The 20113-nt window shown below is 36.2% G+C and overlaps 1 protein-coding gene across 3 annotated transcripts in view; it reads right to left on the bottom strand.

Annotated features, from left to right (window-relative positions):
• Positions 1-20113, bottom strand: part of UNC13C (unc-13 homolog C) — a 620639-nt gene that overhangs the window by 89985 nt on the left and 510541 nt on the right. For all 3 annotated transcript variants that reach the window (XM_057724491.1, XM_057724492.1, XM_057724493.1), the window contains 2 exons: positions 15673-15750; positions 11020-11097 (listed from right to left, as the gene is read on the bottom strand). In XM_057724491.1, coding sequence (XP_057580474.1) covers positions 11020-11097; positions 15673-15750 — 156 coding nt within the window. The remainder of the gene's footprint in view (positions 1-11019; positions 11098-15672; positions 15751-20113) is intronic.

Here is a 20113-nt window from a genome sequence, read left to right as displayed (position 1 = left end):
CTGAGAGAAGCATAAGTTTCTAAGCAGGTCCAGACAGAATGCTTCTGTCATGTAAACAGAAAAAAAGCAAAACAAAACAGAAAAGCCTGAGTTTCAGTTAAGTATTTGATATTTATCTGATCCAAATCATACCATTAAACCATTAAAATATGAACAGTAATTTTGAGGCCAATATGCAAATTGCAGGTCTTTTGTAATAAAAATGAGCATAAATATCATACTTATCTAATTATAAAACAATCTCTTTGGCCAGGAAACTTACCAGTTCTTGAGTTCTTCTGCATTTCTTTATGTGCCTAAACTGAGAAAATTTTCCTTACTCCTACAAACTCCCTGAAGTTTGTAAGAAATAATAGTTTGGCACTGAGAATTTATTGCCTAAATTACCAATAGCATATTTTATAAATTATTGGCTACTCTTGAAAGGTAAAAAGGCACCTAATTTTTTTCACAAATGTTTAAAACTTAGTCTAGTCTGTAAGAAATATTACATTAAACATCAAAAATAACTTGCACCATTTTTGTAGTCATTTAGAGTTATTAAAATCAAAAAGAGAAAGAAAAAAATTTCAAGCATTCAAAAGTCACAGTTAATACATTTATTTTAAACTGGAAACTGTATTAGCAGGTGTACCTGAACAACTTGGCTGGCAAAAAATAAAACATTAAGTGACTGCATGTAAAGAGGAATATACTCCATGAAAATTTTAAAATACTGGGTCAAATTCTGAATTTATAGTAAAGCTTGCAAAACAGGTTTTATCTAAACTCTATAAAAAGTTTGGGAATTCCAAAATCTTGGCTGGGTAAAGTGTGGTTCTAGAGATCAGAGTGAACCATAGTGAGGTATAGGTAGGACCTGAGTTTTTACACCACTGAGATATTTTACACCATTGAGCTGTGGTAATATGAATGACTTTTCTGGAAGAGATAGCTAGAAGGCAAGATATCTTCAAAGTTCTTTGTTCTCGAGGCTCACTCCTACTTTTCCTTTAAAAGACAATTCACTATGACCTCTTTTTGCAAATCTGGCTCCAGATGTCACTCACCCCAGGCAGTCAGTGGCTCTAGTTTCTGCACTAACTCTGCTGTGCACTATTGCTGTCTCTACAACACTCTTAATTGTTCTCCTATAAATTTATCTCTTCCACTAATCTCTCTCTTACTTAACTTTCTCTCCTGCATGTCTGTCCCTGTAAGCCTAGGCATTTACCAAATATTTGAGGAAGGTGAGGGCAGGAAGAAGTGTGAGGCGATTGCCTCAAAGGAAATCCTGATACCCAGAGCACGCCTTCTCCTAAGACTGATACCTTTGCAGTGACTATTAACAGAATACTTTTGCATTTGAAATCTTTCATTCCTTAGCAACCATATATTCTGGAGCTACCAAGTTAGTCCTGATTGCAAGTTTCTGTCTCATTGCCAGACCATGTCAGTTTATGTCCTGATATTTGTTTGGTTCCAAAAATACTGTTACTGTATCCCCACTAGATTTTTTCCCCAGCATAAATTCTTTCCGTAAGTGACCTAAAGGGAATATATGTTATTTCAACCTCCTATAACTGTCACTGTTAAACCAACCATCAAGTTCTTGCTAAAGATACAACCAGTGGGTTGGAAAGTGAAATTTAAACTCTTTTAGATAGTTCAATACAAACTACTGAAAAATAAAAAGACTTCCCAAGGAAGGAGTTAAGGGCCTATAGTGTGAATTGTATTCCTTTTCCACAGCGTTCATTACCATCTCATTTCCTCTGTTTTTTCTACAGGCTACTAGGCTGTCCTTGCTCATGTTCAGCTCATCAGGGTTCTATTATTTGTTCATCTAAAGAAGTGTAGATTACGAAGGTCCCCTGCCCCTTATCTTTACAGCGTCCAAAATTTGGTCATAAGTCTGGTGGGTTTCACACCCTCTTCAAGATTTTTTTTTTCAGAAAATCCTTGGGTAAATGCAAACTTCACCACTATTTCCATACTAAGAAAAAAAAAAAAAGAAGAAAGAAAAAGAAAGCCTCACTTCCAAGTAAAATGTCCTTCAACTTGAGCTCTTAGTTTCTTCTTTTGGATTTTGTCCCATTAAATATCCCTGTCTATCTTCGATTCTTCCATCATTATTTTTATTACCCCAATAGCATTTATACTCAAATAGTATTTGTTAACATGAAAAGTAAACAAATTATAAAAGTCCAACTTATTTGTAACTACTTTCTCAATGACATCTTGCTAACATCTTTTCTTCTCTTGACCTTCAAACTGCTCACAACATAAGTGTAAAATTTGTTGCCTTCTTATCTCTTAAATATTTATTAATCCTTTATAGTATGGTTTCTGCTCTGGATATTCCACTGCAATGTTCACATATCAGTCACCAATAATCTTTTAATGGCTAAGTCCAATGACTTCATTTATCCTATGCAGACTGCATTCACGCTGTTGTTTATTCTTTCTCTAGCTTTTTAATTCCTTAATTCTCTAGAAGCTACTTTCCCCTAGATCTTCTCTTTTTCTGCCTATGATGTGTCTGTCTCTTTGGTTGACTTCTCTTCCTCTGTATACTCCTTAGATATTAATGTCCTCAATTTTTCCTTCTTAGTCTTCCTTTTTTTTTTCCACTCTATGTTCCCTTCTTGAACAATCTCATTTATGCCTATGGCTTCAACTCCCACCTCTCTGCTAATGACCTCTGAATCATCACCTACAGCTTTAACAGGATGCCTGAGCCCCAGGTCTATATTCCCATCTAATACTGGCCTTTTCCACTTTGATGACCTCAAGCTCAACCTATCAAAAAGTGAACTTGTTGCCTGCCCAACTTTTATTTCTCTTCTTATTGTCTCTGATTTGATTGATAGCATACAATTATTTAAGCCAGAACTATGAAAGTCATCTTTGCCTCTGCTCTCTTACTTCCGTATTTACTTGTATACCAAATAGGACTGATGATATTTATGTTTCTCCATCTGTCCTATCTTCTTCATTTTCTGATGCAGAATTTTTCTCATCCAGGCTATACTGCAATCATCTCCTGGTTGTGTTGTTTGCTGTTTTCCCGCTTATTTTCTAACCTATTAACTGTTCCTAGAGTTGTTTTAATAAAGCCCAAATCTGATCATGGCACCTGCTGACACCTCTAGCTGACCTTCAACCAGGGAAGTGCGTCAACTAATTTCTTACAGTCTTATCTGGGCTCTTGCTATTCTTTTAGTTTGAAGAGGACACTTCTCTCGAACCCTTCTATTTGACCAGAATTTATGTACCCTAAAGTACCTAGCTTAACTTAAAATAGATGATTGAGAAATCAGTGAAAATTCCCTAGTGAATCCAGCAGGAAGTTACTCTCCTTGAAATGCCCTAAATCACTTTGTAGAGCTACAGCATTCAGCATAGATACTACGGTATGTTGCCAGAAATGAGAGAACGCATGGTCCTCTCTATTGCAAAAAAAAATGCCCCAGATCTACCAATGCAACTCTTTTTTTAGTTTTTTTTTTAAATCCTCTTATGAGAGAACCTCCTAAGAACTTATAGGATCATTTTCAGAGGTAGACTATAACATTTTTTGTGCCATTCAGATATGAATGAACTGTTATGCTAGAGGTATCAGTTATATAAATTCATACTCCTTCTTGTTTTCAAAAAGCGGAAGAACATCAGTAGCTGTCCCTCATCCTAATTAAGGAGAGTATGCAGTAAATCCAACTTTCATTGTGCTTCAGATCAGCTAAATGTCTTTATGTTAAATTAGGTTCTTCAGACTAGACAACTGGAGGGGAAAACACCTTATCTTTTATAATCCATTCAATGTAGTTTTGAGTCAGTGAATATATGGCACATTATGAGTTTTTCTATTTTTATTTCTCTGCACTTTAAAAAAATACCTTCAAGCCATATATGAGTGACACGACATTCTTTTCTCTCATTTTTTTTCCTTTTCACCTACAATACATACATTAACCTTATACTCTGTGGATTACTAACAAGGTTCTTGTCCTTGTAACCATACATTTTTAGACTAGAAGGAAATTCAGAAATTCTATAGTTCAATTCTTTCTCTCTTACTGGTGGGGAAAACCAAGGTCTGGATGATGTCATGTCACATGACACATTTGGAGGCCACATTAGGATTGAAAAGCAGTGATCTAAGAAACTATTCTTTTAAGAAATTCTCTTCTGCAAATGGTCATAAAAAAGACAAACAAGTACAATAACTTGACTGGGAGGGAACTGTGGGCTTATTAGCTCCACCTATTGGCTGACTAACTATGAAACTGGACAGAGTAGTGAGGTCAGGAAAAGAAGAAATGAGACACAAAATTTATGTTCAGAACTTATTCTGTAAAAACTGCTTTTTTGGCCCGGTCTTACTCTGTCTTTGCCTTTCAGCTGTTCACGTTACTGAATCTCTCCACTGCTCAACAGTGTGAATAGAGTCTGCTCAATCAACTGAATTGAGGACCTGTGGATCGTCAGGGGTTCGGGACAGAGTGCCCTCAGTGAGCCAGCTGCATGAGGTGCCTGATGGCCACTCTGCCAAGCAGGAGAAGAGGGAGGATTGGCTGGATGAAAGAAGTAAGTTTTACTAGTTTCTGCATTGATTTATGGTCTTTAAGGCAGGCATAAGCAATTGTAGGGGGTCCACAACAAAACAATAAAATAGGTCTATTACAGAAAATGGCAGTTATAGTAAAACTCTATTTCTCTCCCATCTGGCTCTGGCTTACATTCTCTCTCCTGAAGTTTTCTTAAGGTTCAGAGGAAGGTTAGTTTAAAAAGATGCCTGGTAGCATGGGAGTGACCCTGTGATCTCTGGGGAATGCTCTGGGGAATGAGGTTAACAAGGAGCACCTGCCTGGCTCTGAATTTCATTTGGACAAAGATCATCTGCCCAGAAACCTCTCCACCTCCGAGGGAGTACCTTTTCTTAATATCACCAGCTGAGCAGTTAGCTGAGCTTTCTGTGTCAGTAGTGCTAGAATCTTAATCGTATTTATTAAATCGCCTCAATGCGATTTGCCCTTTTGGTGCTCACTATTCCCTTAATTTTATATTAAGTCCAAGTTATTAGCTCTAATTGCAGAGATGGTTAGGAGGAGAAAGAAACCAGGCGATATCTTTCAATGCACTTAAGCATTCCGTTCTCTTTGTTTCTGCTGCCAGAACCTAGAAATAACTGCTTACTTTTACTGAATTCAGACAAATACATCTCTCCTTGGAACTTTATTTATACAATAAGAGGCTAGAGGTTTGAGTCGATTCCTTGAATTATTGCAGGATAAGGTATAACAATCACAAGTCTCACTTGAAAGGTATTTTCAAGTTTAGAAGTTGTTGAGGGGGGAGTTCCCTCAACAAACCTCACCTCTTTATAGTTCTGACTTCCTTAATAAATTCAAAGTTCCTTGAGGGTGGGGTCTACATTTTAGCAATTATTGTACCTCTGGTGTTTAGGAAAATTTACAGCTCATAATTTACAGCTCATAATATTGATTTGCTCAGCAAATCATTAATTTGTTGAATGAATTAATGAAGGAGTAAATTCTATCTTCATGTTCAGCAAGATCTAATCTCTGTTTTTCTTGAGGCAATCAGCTCCGAGGGGAAGAGGTGCTTAAAGTGGTCCAGGCAGGACAGGGAGGATTTAGCTTCTAAGAATCTCTTTCGCTGGGCCCAAAAGAAAACGCTGCTCTAATTATTGTTTTACAAGGACTTACTCCTCCTTATGAGCTCCTTGAGGACTAGAGAAGTATTTTAAACATTTTTTTTATCTCAACTCCTGTCACCCACAGAAATATAAGTAGGCATCAATAGACACTTCAATTAAATGGAAAGAACTTTGTAAATTGCTTTAGGAAATGTTTTAGAACTAATAGGAAGGCATAATATCACTATTTAAAATTGTCTATTATCTAATGACATCTAATACATAGTTTAATGATTTTATTTTGTAATTTATTTTGTACTCGAAAAGAGAAACCACAGATGGCTTCTCATTAACGTATTAACTAGTGAGTTATATCTCTATTTACACTGAGAAAAGGTGAGACAGATCAGAAACCTGAACATAAAGCTTTTAGCCTCTTTACAACTATAACACCTCCTGTAATAAGACTATATCTAAAATGTAAGTATAAAAGTCCAGAGTTTTAAAATGCTGGATATTTGTATAAGACTGCAAATTAGCCAGCTATATTTGGGGATTATTATATTCTTCAATCCTAATACTTCCCTGTCTATTGCATGCTGTCTCAAGGTCCATTCAAATACATTAAATTCAATGTGTTCTCAAGATTCAAAACACATTTAGTAGGTGGGTTAGGAGTCAAGCACAGATAAGGCAAAGGGGTCTTCGGAGCCATTTCCTAATGATCTGGTCACTATCCTAAAAGCAAAGAGCAGTAATTCTCCAAACGTGGTCTCCCATCAGCATCACATGGGAATTCCTTAGAAATGCAAATCATGAGGCCCAACCCCAGCCCTACTGAGCTGAATCCGGGATGGAATTCAGCAATGTGTGTTGCAATCAGCTCTCTAGGTGTTTCTCATACCTGCTAAAATTCAAAAACTACTGGAAGGAAGTATTACTTCCCTTAAAGCAGTGATTCTTCAACTCCTGTAGCCCAGAAAGTATAAAGTTGAAAGGATATTGCTAAGTAAAATATGACAGAAGTTAATTTCTGGCCTCTCTGGTCAGAGGTTGCTTAGCCGAAGACTGAGGCTGTATGGCTAGTAAGTTTTACAGTGAATTTCAATCAGCTACATGGCATTCACTTTTGGACAGTCAGATTCAGTTTCTAATTGACACATCAAATTCATCATTAAAAAATGAAAAGCAATATAGTATGCATCTCTGAAACAAAAGATAATAAAGTTGGTCATTAAAATACGTATATTTTTAGGATAGGTGGGGTTATGTTCCTGATTTCTGGCCCTGCTCAGGAAAGTTTACAAGGTAAGATGAGTCAATAGATTCAAGCCTTCTGGGACATATCAATAAAAATAATGTTCTTATTATACCTGCTTGGTCTGATCTGTGGTCAGCAGAATGAGAGAATTTAGCTAAGCAAATATCCCCTTCCCATTGCCCCTAAATGTCTTAATAATGGCTAACTTCTAGAATTTGAAGTACAGTCAATAGGATAGCAGGTCTATGGATACTCATAGATTCTACCATTCAAGATGATTTTACCATCACAATATTGTGAAAGAGTAATGCATGCTCTGCTTACACAGCTCAGTCATAATTCTTCTAAATCAATTACTACAATGCAAGTTTATAATCAATATCTTATGACTTTCTGAAAGAAATTAAATTTTGGATTACCTGATTTTCTTTTTCATGTACCTGTAAAATTTAGATTGCTGATCAAGCAACTACAACTAAGTCGCTTCTGTAGACTGTAGTAATGTGTTTTTATGAAGAAATGAATATAGACTAAGTAGTTATTTGGAGTTGATATGTGCTGAGTTATACTCATGAAATAATTAGGCTAGTAAAATGATATAAACCAAAATATATCTGTTTTACTTTTGAGCTATTTGAGCTATTATAGGATGATAAAACAATCATTAAACAATACATGAAAATTATTAGCTGGCATCCTGATGATTATTTTGCCGTTACTGTGTTACAAAGGGACAAGTAATACCATATCAGGATTATGTTGTAAATAATTGAACTTCTAGCTCAAGTCAGTCCATACCACAGTTTGGTTACTTTATCTGTTTTACTAAATTTAGGAATTGAGTAAATTCCTAAAACTGTATGAACATAAAATATCACCTGGGATGCTCTTTAAAAAACAGACCCTGGGCCTCATTTCTAAAGGTTACTTTTGCTTCATAGTGTATGTGACTTTTTAAAATTCTTATTTTCTAGAGTAATCAGAGTTGTGAAGCCAAAACATGCTCTTAATTTGTATGTACAGGGAAGTGTGTTGCAAAGAGACTACAGGCGAAGAAATTTAGTGGTTTGCTTTTCTCTTTTGATTCTTTTTTCAAAACAGGGCATCGGAAGAGAATGTGCCCACAGGCTACTGCGTGTGCAGTTGTTAACAGGGACAGCTGTGAAGCAGCTGTCATTGGAGCTTCTGTCAATGGCATCACCTCCAAGACCGTCACAGCATTAGGCAAGGTTTCCATCTTGGACTCCACACAGAGAGTGAAGAAAAAAAGGTTTTAAACACTCTTGCTGTTTCCAGAGGGAAAAGAGACTGATCCTGCAAAGAAAGAGCAGCTGCCCCAACAGTGGTTGGGTCAAAGCGGCAGAGAACTGCAGCAGCATGCAACCAGGCCTGCAAGCAGCCAGCCCTTTGCAGACGGTCTGAGAGGCCAGCCATGCTACTGTTAGAAGCCAACAAAGGGACACATGCCATCAAAAACTATTTTGAGCAAATGCACAAGCAATCATTTGCTAATTAGGTTTGTGTAGCAAGGAGTGCACATGCTAGTACAGATGGTGGGCACAAAATAATAAGAAACTCCTAGAAGAAGGATAAAATCTAGGTTAGGAAGTTTTCCTTAGCAATACCAGTCAAGGTTTTATAACCAGTTCCACTGTGAGGAAACAACTGGGAATCGGCCACAGTACAAACACGTTGTACTATCCTTAAAGACCATTCGAATAGACCCATATTAAGTGCTGTATATACACTTCCTATCAAAGGGCGATTTGTCATTCTCAATAAAATCCTTTTTCATCTTTATGAAAGCCCCAAGTTAAGGAACCCATTTAAATACTGCCATATAGATGACTAGAATGGAAGGAATCTGCCTTTTATTTTGAGATTCTGGAGGCTGAGCAGAGCAGCAGCAACTCTCGCAGCATTCTGTGTTAATAAAGATTGTTTCCCTCTGGGAGGCTGCCTGTTACACTCAGACTTGGGTTCAAGTCAAGCTTCCTCCTGACATTTCTTCACCCCCTATGCAATACTGACAGGTCCTGCCTAATAAAGCTTTTTCTCAGCAACACAAGACAAGATGAAAATGGAAAAGAATAAGAGAAAAGAAACTGCATAGAGAGGGAGACAGGAGAACATAAAAAGAGAGCAGGACAGATTAAGAAAAATTTAAATATAGGAACAGAAAGGAGCTAAGGTCAATGCTGTCGCTCTAATACATTCCGTTTTTAGAAGCTAGACATTTGTTTCATTTGTTTGATTTTTCCATTGAAATTATGTATGAGGGGTTTAAATTAGCAATTGGCGTTGCAAGAATTACAAAGGGAGAAGGCATCCAACTCAGCTAATCCTCCATCATTTTCTCCAGTAAGAAAAGTTCTGTGATGTAGTCACAGATTTGCAACTCAATTTATCATGAGAAAACCTGTACATTTCAAATTGGCAATTTTATCTGAAACAAGCAGTCAATTTTGGTTGGTGAACACACCGCCCCACAGCTTTTTTGGTTAGCGGGTGGCTTGGCTCACACAGTTTCCTTTACATACAGGCATAATTTGTCTGGTTAACATTCAGCTCAGCAATACATCACTCACCTTAGAGTTCAACCACAAAATAGTAATGATATAGTAGTAGCATTAGGAGAAATTGCTGGAAATGTGGCATTTTCAATATAACTCTATTCTCAAATGATTTGTGGTCTTTAAAATTCACTAAAAGGAGACAGAATTTCCCACAAGAAATCAATAATTTCTTTACTACTTTTCAAGACAGTAAGTGGACTTAAAGTCTGAATATAAAACCACTAAAATTAAAAAGGGAGTCTCTAGTTATGATCCCCAATTGCTTGTGCACACCTAATTCAGCAAAAGAATTCTAAAAATGAAATTGATGCCCTCAAACCGTGCACAAACCATTAACACACTTTGGGGAATGAAGCCTTATTTTATACAAACTAGACTGAGATCGCAGCAGCAGCACCGCTCAGAAGAGTTCATATTTGCAACTTCACCCACGTATCCTGGTGCTTCTCATTTGTAGGATGCTAAATAGCAAGTTCATTTCTTTCAAAAGACTGAGGCTGGATAATAATGAAAAAGACGTCGGTGTGAAAAATGTATAAATGTCTCTTTGGGGTTAAAAGAAATATGTGTGAAGAGGTCCCATCTTAAAAGAAGCATTTTCAGTCTTATCAACGTAGAAATGAATGGGATCTTGACTTTGAAATAGAACTTAGCTTTATATACATCTCACGCACTTATCACAATAATTAGGAACAGTATATATAAAACCTCAAACAGAAATATCCCCCTCATCCCAGCCGCCCTTTGGATCGTTTTACCGAGGGGGTGGAGGTGGGAGAATGACGGCTGCATGACCTTCCCTTGTGGCACTGTCTCCAGTCCTCATTTCCCCAGATGCTCATGTTGGTTTGTGAAATACAAGACTGGCAGCTCAAGGAGGCAGGTGCCCAGCTAGTATTTCACAGTCTGCCGGATCCAAACAAGCAAATGAGAACAAGTAGGAAGTGCAATGGTCTTTGGGTTTGGTGGGGAAACAGCCAGGTAAAGGATAAGATGCTTACTATCACAAACCTCATAAAAGAATCTTTCTCCTTCCTTCTTCTGCTCATGGAATTGCAAGTCAGAGATGTTAGACAAAGACACAACACATTACAGACACAGTGCACAACACAGTTTTGACAGAGATTTTTGAGATGTGAAAAGTAAACCAGCGATACATCAAGAGCCACGAGTGCCACAAAGCACACTGCAGAAGAAAATCGATATCAAGTTGGCATTGCGCAGTATGGTAAAAGACATCTGTAACTGCAGAACTTTACAGATCATTAGCATAGACACAGATACACGACTATATATACACACTACCAAAGGCTGCTGACCATCTCCCGCCTCCTATTCACATTTCCAATGCATTGACTGAAGTATTCTGTTGTGGATAACGATCACCTTAGCTGTTAATGGTGTTTTAGATTTTTAGCATTTCCTGTTCTTTAGCTCAGTCATGTAAAAACTGGATTATGTCACTTTCTATAGCCAAGAGATAGGCTGCTAATGAGCTCTACGGAGATATTTGGCAAATGCAGGCAAAGAAACATACCCACCTCTTTTCCTCCCATGGATTCAAACATTTTTTCCAGCTGAACCCGCAATTGTTGAATATTGTTCATCAATATACAGGGCTTTAAATAAAGCAAACAAGACGAAAAATATGTTAAATTATTGAATGAGTTTATCTCCAATGTGATAGTATACACCTATCTGAAGTCCTATTCTATTTGGCAAATAGAGGAATTATGCTATATTAAGACTGTACTTTTTCAACAGTTTAGAAGAGGGAAAATATGACCACTTTGGGGAATGAAATTTAATAATATACTTAGACAATAAACCACTGGAGACCTATTATTAGAGTTTATTTTATTCTTAGCATTGTGGCATTTTATACTTGTATATTAACCAAGTTCAGTTTTTTAAAGATTTACTTTAAGAAAAAGAAATTTAAATTATTCCATTATTTCATTGTTTCAAAAGCTAAAACACCATCTGAATTTCAAAAATGCACCCCCCCCCCCAAAAAAAAAAAAAAAACCTTTAACAAACACTGGCTATCGATAAAATCTACACTTTGTATTCAAGGCCCTTAGTTATACAGCTCCAAACCATGTTTTTCTTCTCATCTCCCTCTACTGTATTATGATGAATTCTCAGCATCAAGAGGCTAATCTCCACCCCCCGCCCCCCCAGCCCCCAGCACCTGTGCTTTCCAGACTCCTGTGGCTTGGCTTAGAACGTGGGCTTTACACTTGAACCTCTTCACCTATTCAAGTCATATCCATCATTCAGGTTAGGGCCTTCATCCTCCCAGATTGTATCTTTTTGTCATTCGAAATTTGTTTTATTTAACTTCACATTTGGGTTGCTTTTGACTGTCTTGCCAGCTGACCTTAAATGCACTGTATGTACCGCTGTGTCTTCTTCTGCTTTCTCTTACTCATAGAGTACTGCACGGAGCCTCACACATAATACATGCTTTAAAAATGTTCCTTGACGTGTTTCCAAGGAGGCAGAAATATAACAATAACATAAAGATGTAAAGCTTTGTGAAAGGAGTAGATGTGTCCTCAGAATAGCAGAAATTAATCTATAATGGAATTCAGAATAGTTATGGAATAATTTAATATTTGCTACATACTGATTCTGGAGAGCCAGCATATCAGGGAAAAAAAAGAGTGAAAGAAAGGAAAATGAATATGCCTTCCAAGGTGCTGGGAAACAAGCCAATAATGCATCAGAGAGAGGCCTGCAAAGGACTTCCAGGACATCAGAGAGGTGTTAGTGCTCATCAGTGGAAAGATTTTATTATTGTTTTAACCACATTACTGACCTTTGAAAAACTTTCTACTTGACTCTTAAAGTGACCACATCCTAACTGCAATTTACAAAAACAATTTAGAACTTCTCTTAATTCCAGGCACTTAAATATTTTATTTTTTAATACAGAGATTTATCTCCTATAGCTTCTGTTCAGTAAACTGAACCACAATTTCCTACAAATGACTCGGATTGCCAGCTGTGATGAGAGCCACCGGGATGATCCAGGGCTAATTATTCCTGTAGCATGTATGAGCAAAGTTTCAGGGTTTCAGCATCTTGACCCAATGTCAACAAACTGAACCAATAGAGCTTTTTCCACTAGAGGATAGGGTCAGTGGGGTGTTTTTATTTTTCATTGCAGAGGGGAAAGAATCAAGCATGACTCTTAATGAGAAGCAGGAAGGTTAGATGGGTAAAGGTTTTATCACCCTGCTTTCCACGGGTCTAAGTTAGCTGGGTAGACTCTTTTATGGTTGTTTGGTATCAGGATTCAAGCTCCTCTTTTTTTGACATGTGTAACAGTACTTTAGTTCCAGCTTTACAAATTAAACCAACCTCCAAGCCGTCTTAATATAATAATTTCCAATGGAAAAGAGCTACTAAGAAACAATGAACAAAGACACTTGGGCTCACTAGACATGGATCGCCATTGACCTGGGTAAGGCTACATATAAAAAGAGAGATGCAGTTATCCAGAGGGAGATAAAAATAAATATGAGACTTTCCTCTTTGATTAAGCTTCCTTAACCTTGACGTGTTCATATTTCAATTTTATTGAATCAATTTATCAAATCACTACTGAGAACTGAATTACACCTTAAACCTAATTGGGGAAGAGCTTTTACTTTAAACACTTCTCTGGCAAATGAAAAATAAGCAAACAAAAACAAAAATACCCACAGTAAAGGGAACATTAACCTAATTTAGAAGCATCATTTGTTGATGAGCTTAATTAGATAAAATAACCTATGTTAGAAGTTACTTTGTAATCTTTGTATATTTTGGCTTTTCCCCTAAAAATGTCATAATGTATTGCATTTGCTCTAAACCTGGAACAAAGCTAGGGATCTAAAGTACAATGAATATGAAAGTTAGTTCTGTTCGGACTATGGGCATTTCTACATGACCAAAGTATATGTCTTTTTTTTTTTATTGAAGTATAGTTGATGGACAATATTATATGAGTTACAGGTGTATAGTATAGTGATTCCCAATTTTTAAAGGTTATACTCCATTAACAGCTGTTATAAATATTGGCTACATTCCCTGTGTTGTACAATATATCCTTATAGCTTATTTTATACCTGATACTCTGTACCTCTTAATCCTCTACCCCCCTATTGCCCCTCCTCCCTTCCCTCTCCCCACAGGTACCCACTGCTTTGTTTTCTATATCTGTGAGTTGGCTTCTTTTTGGTTATATTCATTGGTTTGTTGTGTTTTTTTTTTTATTTATTTTTTATTTTTTTAAATTTTATTGTTGTATTTTTTTAGATTCCACCAAATTATGTTTCTGAGTTGAAAAAGATTTAAAAAATAAATGAAGTAATTCTGATTTAGATAATGTTGCTTCGCTATAATGCGGAGTGTGGAAGAATGGATTAAGAACTTGTGGCCCATTCCAAATTTAAAATGTCACAGAAGGAAAAAAAAAATTATTCTGTCACAGACATTTTGTTTAACTGTCATCTTTAATTCTGACCCCTGGGGAAGCAAAGGCTATGGTCATCTCTTAGAAGATGTCCCCCTTCAAGTTTCTAGAGCAGTTTGCAGATGAAATAGGAATATTGTCATATATAGAGAGAAAATAAAAAATAATAACGTTTCAATGTTCTTGACATTTAAAGAAATCTGTAAGATCAGTGACATGTACACACACAAATGTACAAAAGCACTTCTTCAATTTATCTCAGCTGAAAGCTTAAACTAAGTAGCTAACTGATATCCTTTTATGGAAAGGCTAAAATGATACTTGGCATTTGAATGACAGTCTAAAACTGGTCAAGATATCAGTAATTAGGAAAGAAAAGCACTGAGGAAGGAAAATTAAGTTTCTGTGCTGTAATATTTCAATGATTTTTTTCCTTTATAAAAATTTGATTTTGGAAAGTATAAAATATAAAGAAAAATACAGGGAATGATAAAATAAACACTGATTTATAATTATTTTCTCATTTAAAAAATAAAATATACTATAAATGTTAAAACATAAAGTAGAAGTCTGCAGGGGCCTTTTAAGGCTATTTTTCCTTTCTGAATGACAGGAATTAGCCTTGATAACTCATAGCCAGCTTTCAAAATCTTCAATTTGGCTATCTTAGTAAATCAGAATCTTTTCTGAAGTTATCTGGCACTGTTTTGATTTTCAAAATAATACTTTTCAAATATTATAAATTTAATTATAACTAGATGCTTTCAATAAATAAGTACTCTATCTTGCCTATTAGAGTATTTATAATCAATGGCAATTAGAAATCACTCCTGAGATACCCAGGAGTTTTAATAAAATTTCTGGCATTTTCATTTAAGGGAAAGGAGCATCTTCTGGGACCCTCAAGAACCATTAGGACTGACTTATCTAAATGAGCTGTCAGCAAGAGGTCAATGAGGTTTCAGCAAGAATTCTCTTTAAGACTTGCCTGATAGTAGGAACTGATTTTTTGAGGGGGGGGAAACCCCTGATTTTTCTCTTGAAAAATCTAGCACTGACTTTTAAAATGTTTTTTCATTGCTTTTTAAAAAAATCCCTATAATGTTACCAACATATTTCTCCTAAAATTACATATGGTGGATAGATATTACCTTTCAGCATAAAATAACACTGATTATATTCCAAATTACTTTAGGTTATCTTTCTTGTCTTTATTCCTTTTAATAATCTGTAATACTGGCTTAGATTTTTATCAACATTTCCTCAATCACCCAAAAAATAAAAGGCTAAATTAATAATTCAGAGTATAAAGCAGCATTACTCCTTACATTAACCATCCTTTTCAATTTATTTGAAAACTGAAAGGCTAAATGATACTCATTTTGGTATTGGTACCAAAACTACACAAGTTGGCATTAACACAACAATTTTTCAACACCTGGATTCCAGCCCCAGTGTTTAAAATGACATGGGTTTTCAATTGCTTATATGAGCCTTATTCCTTATTGTCATGGAGCTGGCTGGCATTGAGATGCTCTCAACCTTCCTCTGAATTCTATTTTGTACCAGTTCAGGACTACTAGGAAGTTTTCTAACAATTTCTTGAGATCCCCATTTTCTATCATCCTGTATGAAAACAGAAAGAAAACAACTTCCTTTGCTTACTTAATAGCTTGAAGAAGTGGTTCTCAACTGAGGAATACTTGAAAGTAGAGACATTTTTACTTACCACATTTTCCTTATCACAGTATGAACTGAAATCACTCGATACAATTGCAGCATACTGAAGCAGAACTTTATTGATGGTCTAGGAAAAAAACATTGCGAAATGTATCCAGGTAAGCAAAGATCTATACCTATGTATATATCTCTATCTATCTCTACATCTATATCTGTCTACACACACACACACACACACACAAACACACACACACACACACACTCCAGGTTATGTTAACTGGTCAAACTTTTTAAATGTCTTTTTCAGCTGAAGGAAGTACATAAGTAGTGATTACATCTACACCTTTGCCAAAAGAAGGATCTCAAACTATTACATTTAGATGACCATTTGTAATATTTCTGAGCACATTTGGAAGATATTCCACATGCATTCATTCCATTTTAATACAACCAGCTCCATCACAAAACTCTTCATTTCTAACTTATCTAAATGCTCAGAAGGTATATGCTCAGAAGGTGTATACTCAGAGATAACCTCCTCTATGCTTGGAAATTATTATCTAATGCCCTTTAATGTTGTTTTCTTTTCCCGAATAAATTATTTATGCTTTGATTATCCCTCATGGTTTCTAGTTCTGCCTCCACTGCCCCCAACACACACACACCACAGACACACACACACACCCCTACCATGACAAAATTCCCTGTGGTAGTTATTTTTTCAACTTTCTGCAATGTTTCTAAATACCTCATTATGAGCAGGGTCAGAATATTCCTTAGCAATAAATATTTTCAATAATCTTCTATTATAAGGAGCCTTACTAATAACAAAGACCATCTCTTAAGACCTGAACTTCAGCTTTTGTTGCATCACACTAATACATTTATCTTTAATTTAGTAAGTTATTTATTGATTCAAAATTTGCTAAAAATGTTGCCTAATCTTTCCCCTCTTTCTGTCTCTTTCATCCTAATCCCACACTTTCCTTCTCCATTTAATAAATTTTCCTGAAACTGTAGATGCCCTCTGTTTCTATTAATTATGCAAAACAAGGGAAAAGGAACAAACTTTGTTAGTTGCATTTTATTTCAATTACTTCAATAGGTATTGATGAGTTTCCATCCTACTGCTGTTACTTACAGAGTTTGAATTATCATAAGTCCAATGTGGACATGATTTTCTTAGAAGAGAGAAAGCAACAAGAGCACTATATATAGACCGTCTCTTTCCACAGAAAAGCAAAAACACTAAAGCTTTTATTTTGTGTATTACATATTTGCCTGAATTTTCTTTGTGGCTCAAAATCAACTTGGGGAGACAGTCCAAGGAGCTAAGCTAAAGGAGAGATGTTTAATTTACAAACCTGAACTTGTTTTATAGACTTTAAAAATCACAATGAAAACCTGAAACCTGAAATTAGGGGTAACAGGCAGAAAGAAAACCGATAGTTTGTGGAAGTACAAGGTAAAGTGATAATATGCATCAATTTAAATAGAAGATTGGCTTCGGAAAATAGATCATCAAGCAGCAGACTAATCAATCTAGGAAAACAGGTAGCGGATCAGACTAAAATATTTTCCAAATGCATCTGTTCAAATTTTATTTTAGACGTAATGTTGAAAATTACTTTGGGACTTACCTAATGAGTGCTGATTTACTCCTACACATGAATACTACTCTCAATTTACAGGTTCTTATGACAGTGTAAACTGCAGGAAACATTTCACTATATTGCAAAAACAAAAACCAACAAAAGCCTGACTTTAGGAGCTTGTTGCAACTCAGACTGTCACTTGTTCGAGATTTAGTTTGGGCAGGGGGATCCAGACATCCATTTCTGATTATTCTCAAGGTCTCCCCATGGTCTAAGTCTTGCCTCTACTTCATAGGAAAAACCTAGTCCCTTGAATCCCTGCTGGGAGGCAACTGATCCTAAGATCTCACACTCACTAGCTTACAATGCCAGTGGCTAGCAAGTCAGGATAGGTTGCATTTAAGGAAAAGGGCTCAGCCATGTAGGATGTATTTAGTTTAAGACCTTGTGCCCATAAGAGTTGTGAGTAGACTGGCTATAACAACATCCATTTCTTTGTGAGTATACAAAGTACACCTGAATGAAAGTGTTCATGTACATTTCAGGGGCAACTGCAAATTCATTCTAATTTATTTAACAAAGTAAAATCACTATCAGATATTAGTTCTTTAATTAAATACTAGTGAATACAGTAGAAGCTTAAACAACCAAGGTGTTAGGGGCGCCAACCCTCCACACAATGGCAAATCCACTTATAACTTATAGTCAGCCTACTGTACTCAAAGTTTGTCCATTTCCTTGGATTCAACCAACCACAGATCGTGTAGTACTGTAGTATTTACTATTTAAAAACTGTGGACCCCCACAGTTCAAACATGTGTTGTTCAAGGTTCCACTGTAGTTAGTTAAGACATGTCTACCTCAGGCATGTGTCCAACAGCATCACAAACATCACCTGGGAACTTGTTGGAAATATAAATTCTCTGATCCAGTCCCAGACCTACTGAGTCATCACTTCTGGGGTTGGGTCCCAGCAATTTATGTTTTAACAAGCCTCCAGGTGGTATTGATGCAAGTGAAAGTTTGAGAACCATTGTCCTACCTAATGTACAGCAGGATGGAGGTAACTCTTCAGAGAGAACCTGTTGATGGAAGGTCTTAACCTTGAAGGTAGGATTTCTCAGTGTGTGAACTTAGGTCATGATTTTCTTTTCAGTGGACTGTTGGTATTCAGAAGTGGGGACAGTATAGAGATAAAGAGAAAGAGAGGCAACAGATAGCCTAATAGGGGCAGTTTGCATCATGGTCTATAATAAAACAGTTTATACAAAGAGATAGTCATGAGGTGTAGATAATTCTTTAACAGATACAGCAAAATTTAATCTGGAGCCCCAGATTAAATAAGATGAAATTCGAATAGGATCGTAGCAGTGAAGCAAAGGATTCTGCTGTATTTAAAGGATCAGATAGGATGACTAAAGTATCTTCCAGTTTCAGTCTGCTCTGAATTGACATGCAGCTTCTGGTACTATTGAGTTGGGATGGCCATCAACTACTCAAACAAAGCCATTATGGTCTCCTGAGCTAATGCCAAACCAGTAGAAGTAGGCTAAATATCCTGTCAATACTACTGGTAGGTACATCCAGGGGTATTACTCTTACAATCAAAAAGACAAGAACCCTGGTCCATAATCCATCTTTGCAGTCACATTTTATGCATGGAGCTTTACAGTATTAGAGCAACACAGAGGACAAGAAGAATGAAGTATTTAAGTAATGACACTGGAATGTGAAGGTAGCATAGCTTGGTGGTTGAAAGCATTCCATTCATACCATTTCTAGTCTTCTTTGAATTGTTTAAACTTTCTGAGCTTGTTCTGTCATTTTAAAAATTAGGAAAAATAATCTTATCTATCTCTTGAAGTTGTAAAGAATAAGTGAAATGATATACGTAAAGTGGTTAGCACATAGAGGTGCTCAATGAATTATCATTATTATCTTTAAAATTAGGATTAGGTGCTCAGAGAACAGGAACATGTGTGTCTCATTCACCATAGTATTGCCAGCTTGTAGCCAGGAGTCAATTAATATTTGTTGATTTGTTTTCAAGTAGTACTGAATATAGCATTAATTCATAGTTATTTTCTAAATTGAACTACCCATACTTGTCAAGAGCAGCAGTACAGCCATAGCAATATTCACTACCAATGTCCACATTTTACCACTCATCACAGCTCCTGAATGTACCTGCTATGAAATTTGAAGCATCTGTTTGGTACCTGATTCAGTCATATATTTGCTTAATGAGAAGAATCATCCCTTTAAGATCCAGTTAACAATGCTAACTCCTCTAAAATGATGCAGGTATCATTGTGTCTTCTCTCTGGGGTATGGTTTAAATCAGCTGAAGTCCCAGAAAGATAATATGATTTCAGCATCTTTTGATACAAGGATCCCAATCCTAGGAAGTGTAGGGTTTTCAAGACCGATGGTCATGGCTGGTGAAATGAAACAAACTCCAGGAGTCTGCAGTTTCTGTTAAATAGCTAATTATATTAACCACAAAGTCCCATTTTTATTTTTATGATTTCCAGAATCATCAAATAAAATAGAATTTACTTTTCAATGAACTTTGCCAATTTCTATTTTCCCAGAAAAAATTTTTCATTCCTTGTCATAATTCATCTCCCTGTGATAGTAATTGGTTACTTTGAATCTTCATGGGTTAAAAATGCTTTACTTCATTGAAATTATTTTACTGTGCCAATGAAACCTCATATTTCCTCAGTGACACGTGGAGCCTAATTCTATACTTCTAGCTTCAGAGAGTCCTAGTTCAGCTTTCCTTCTACTTCTGCTCTGTGCTTCCATGTCCTTACCTTAAATAACCTGCTACCCAACTGTTCTGAGGGTGAATTCTAGCTACTTTTGTAAAATGTGCAATTATGATAGTAT

Source organism: Hippopotamus amphibius, chromosome 2 (assembly GCF_030028045.1).
Source record: "Hippopotamus amphibius kiboko isolate mHipAmp2 chromosome 2, mHipAmp2.hap2, whole genome shotgun sequence".
Classification (NCBI taxonomy): domain Eukaryota; kingdom Metazoa; phylum Chordata; class Mammalia; order Artiodactyla; family Hippopotamidae; genus Hippopotamus; species Hippopotamus amphibius.
The sequence above is the reverse complement of the archived record's forward strand: the minus strand, read 5'-3'. Positions and strand labels throughout refer to the sequence as shown.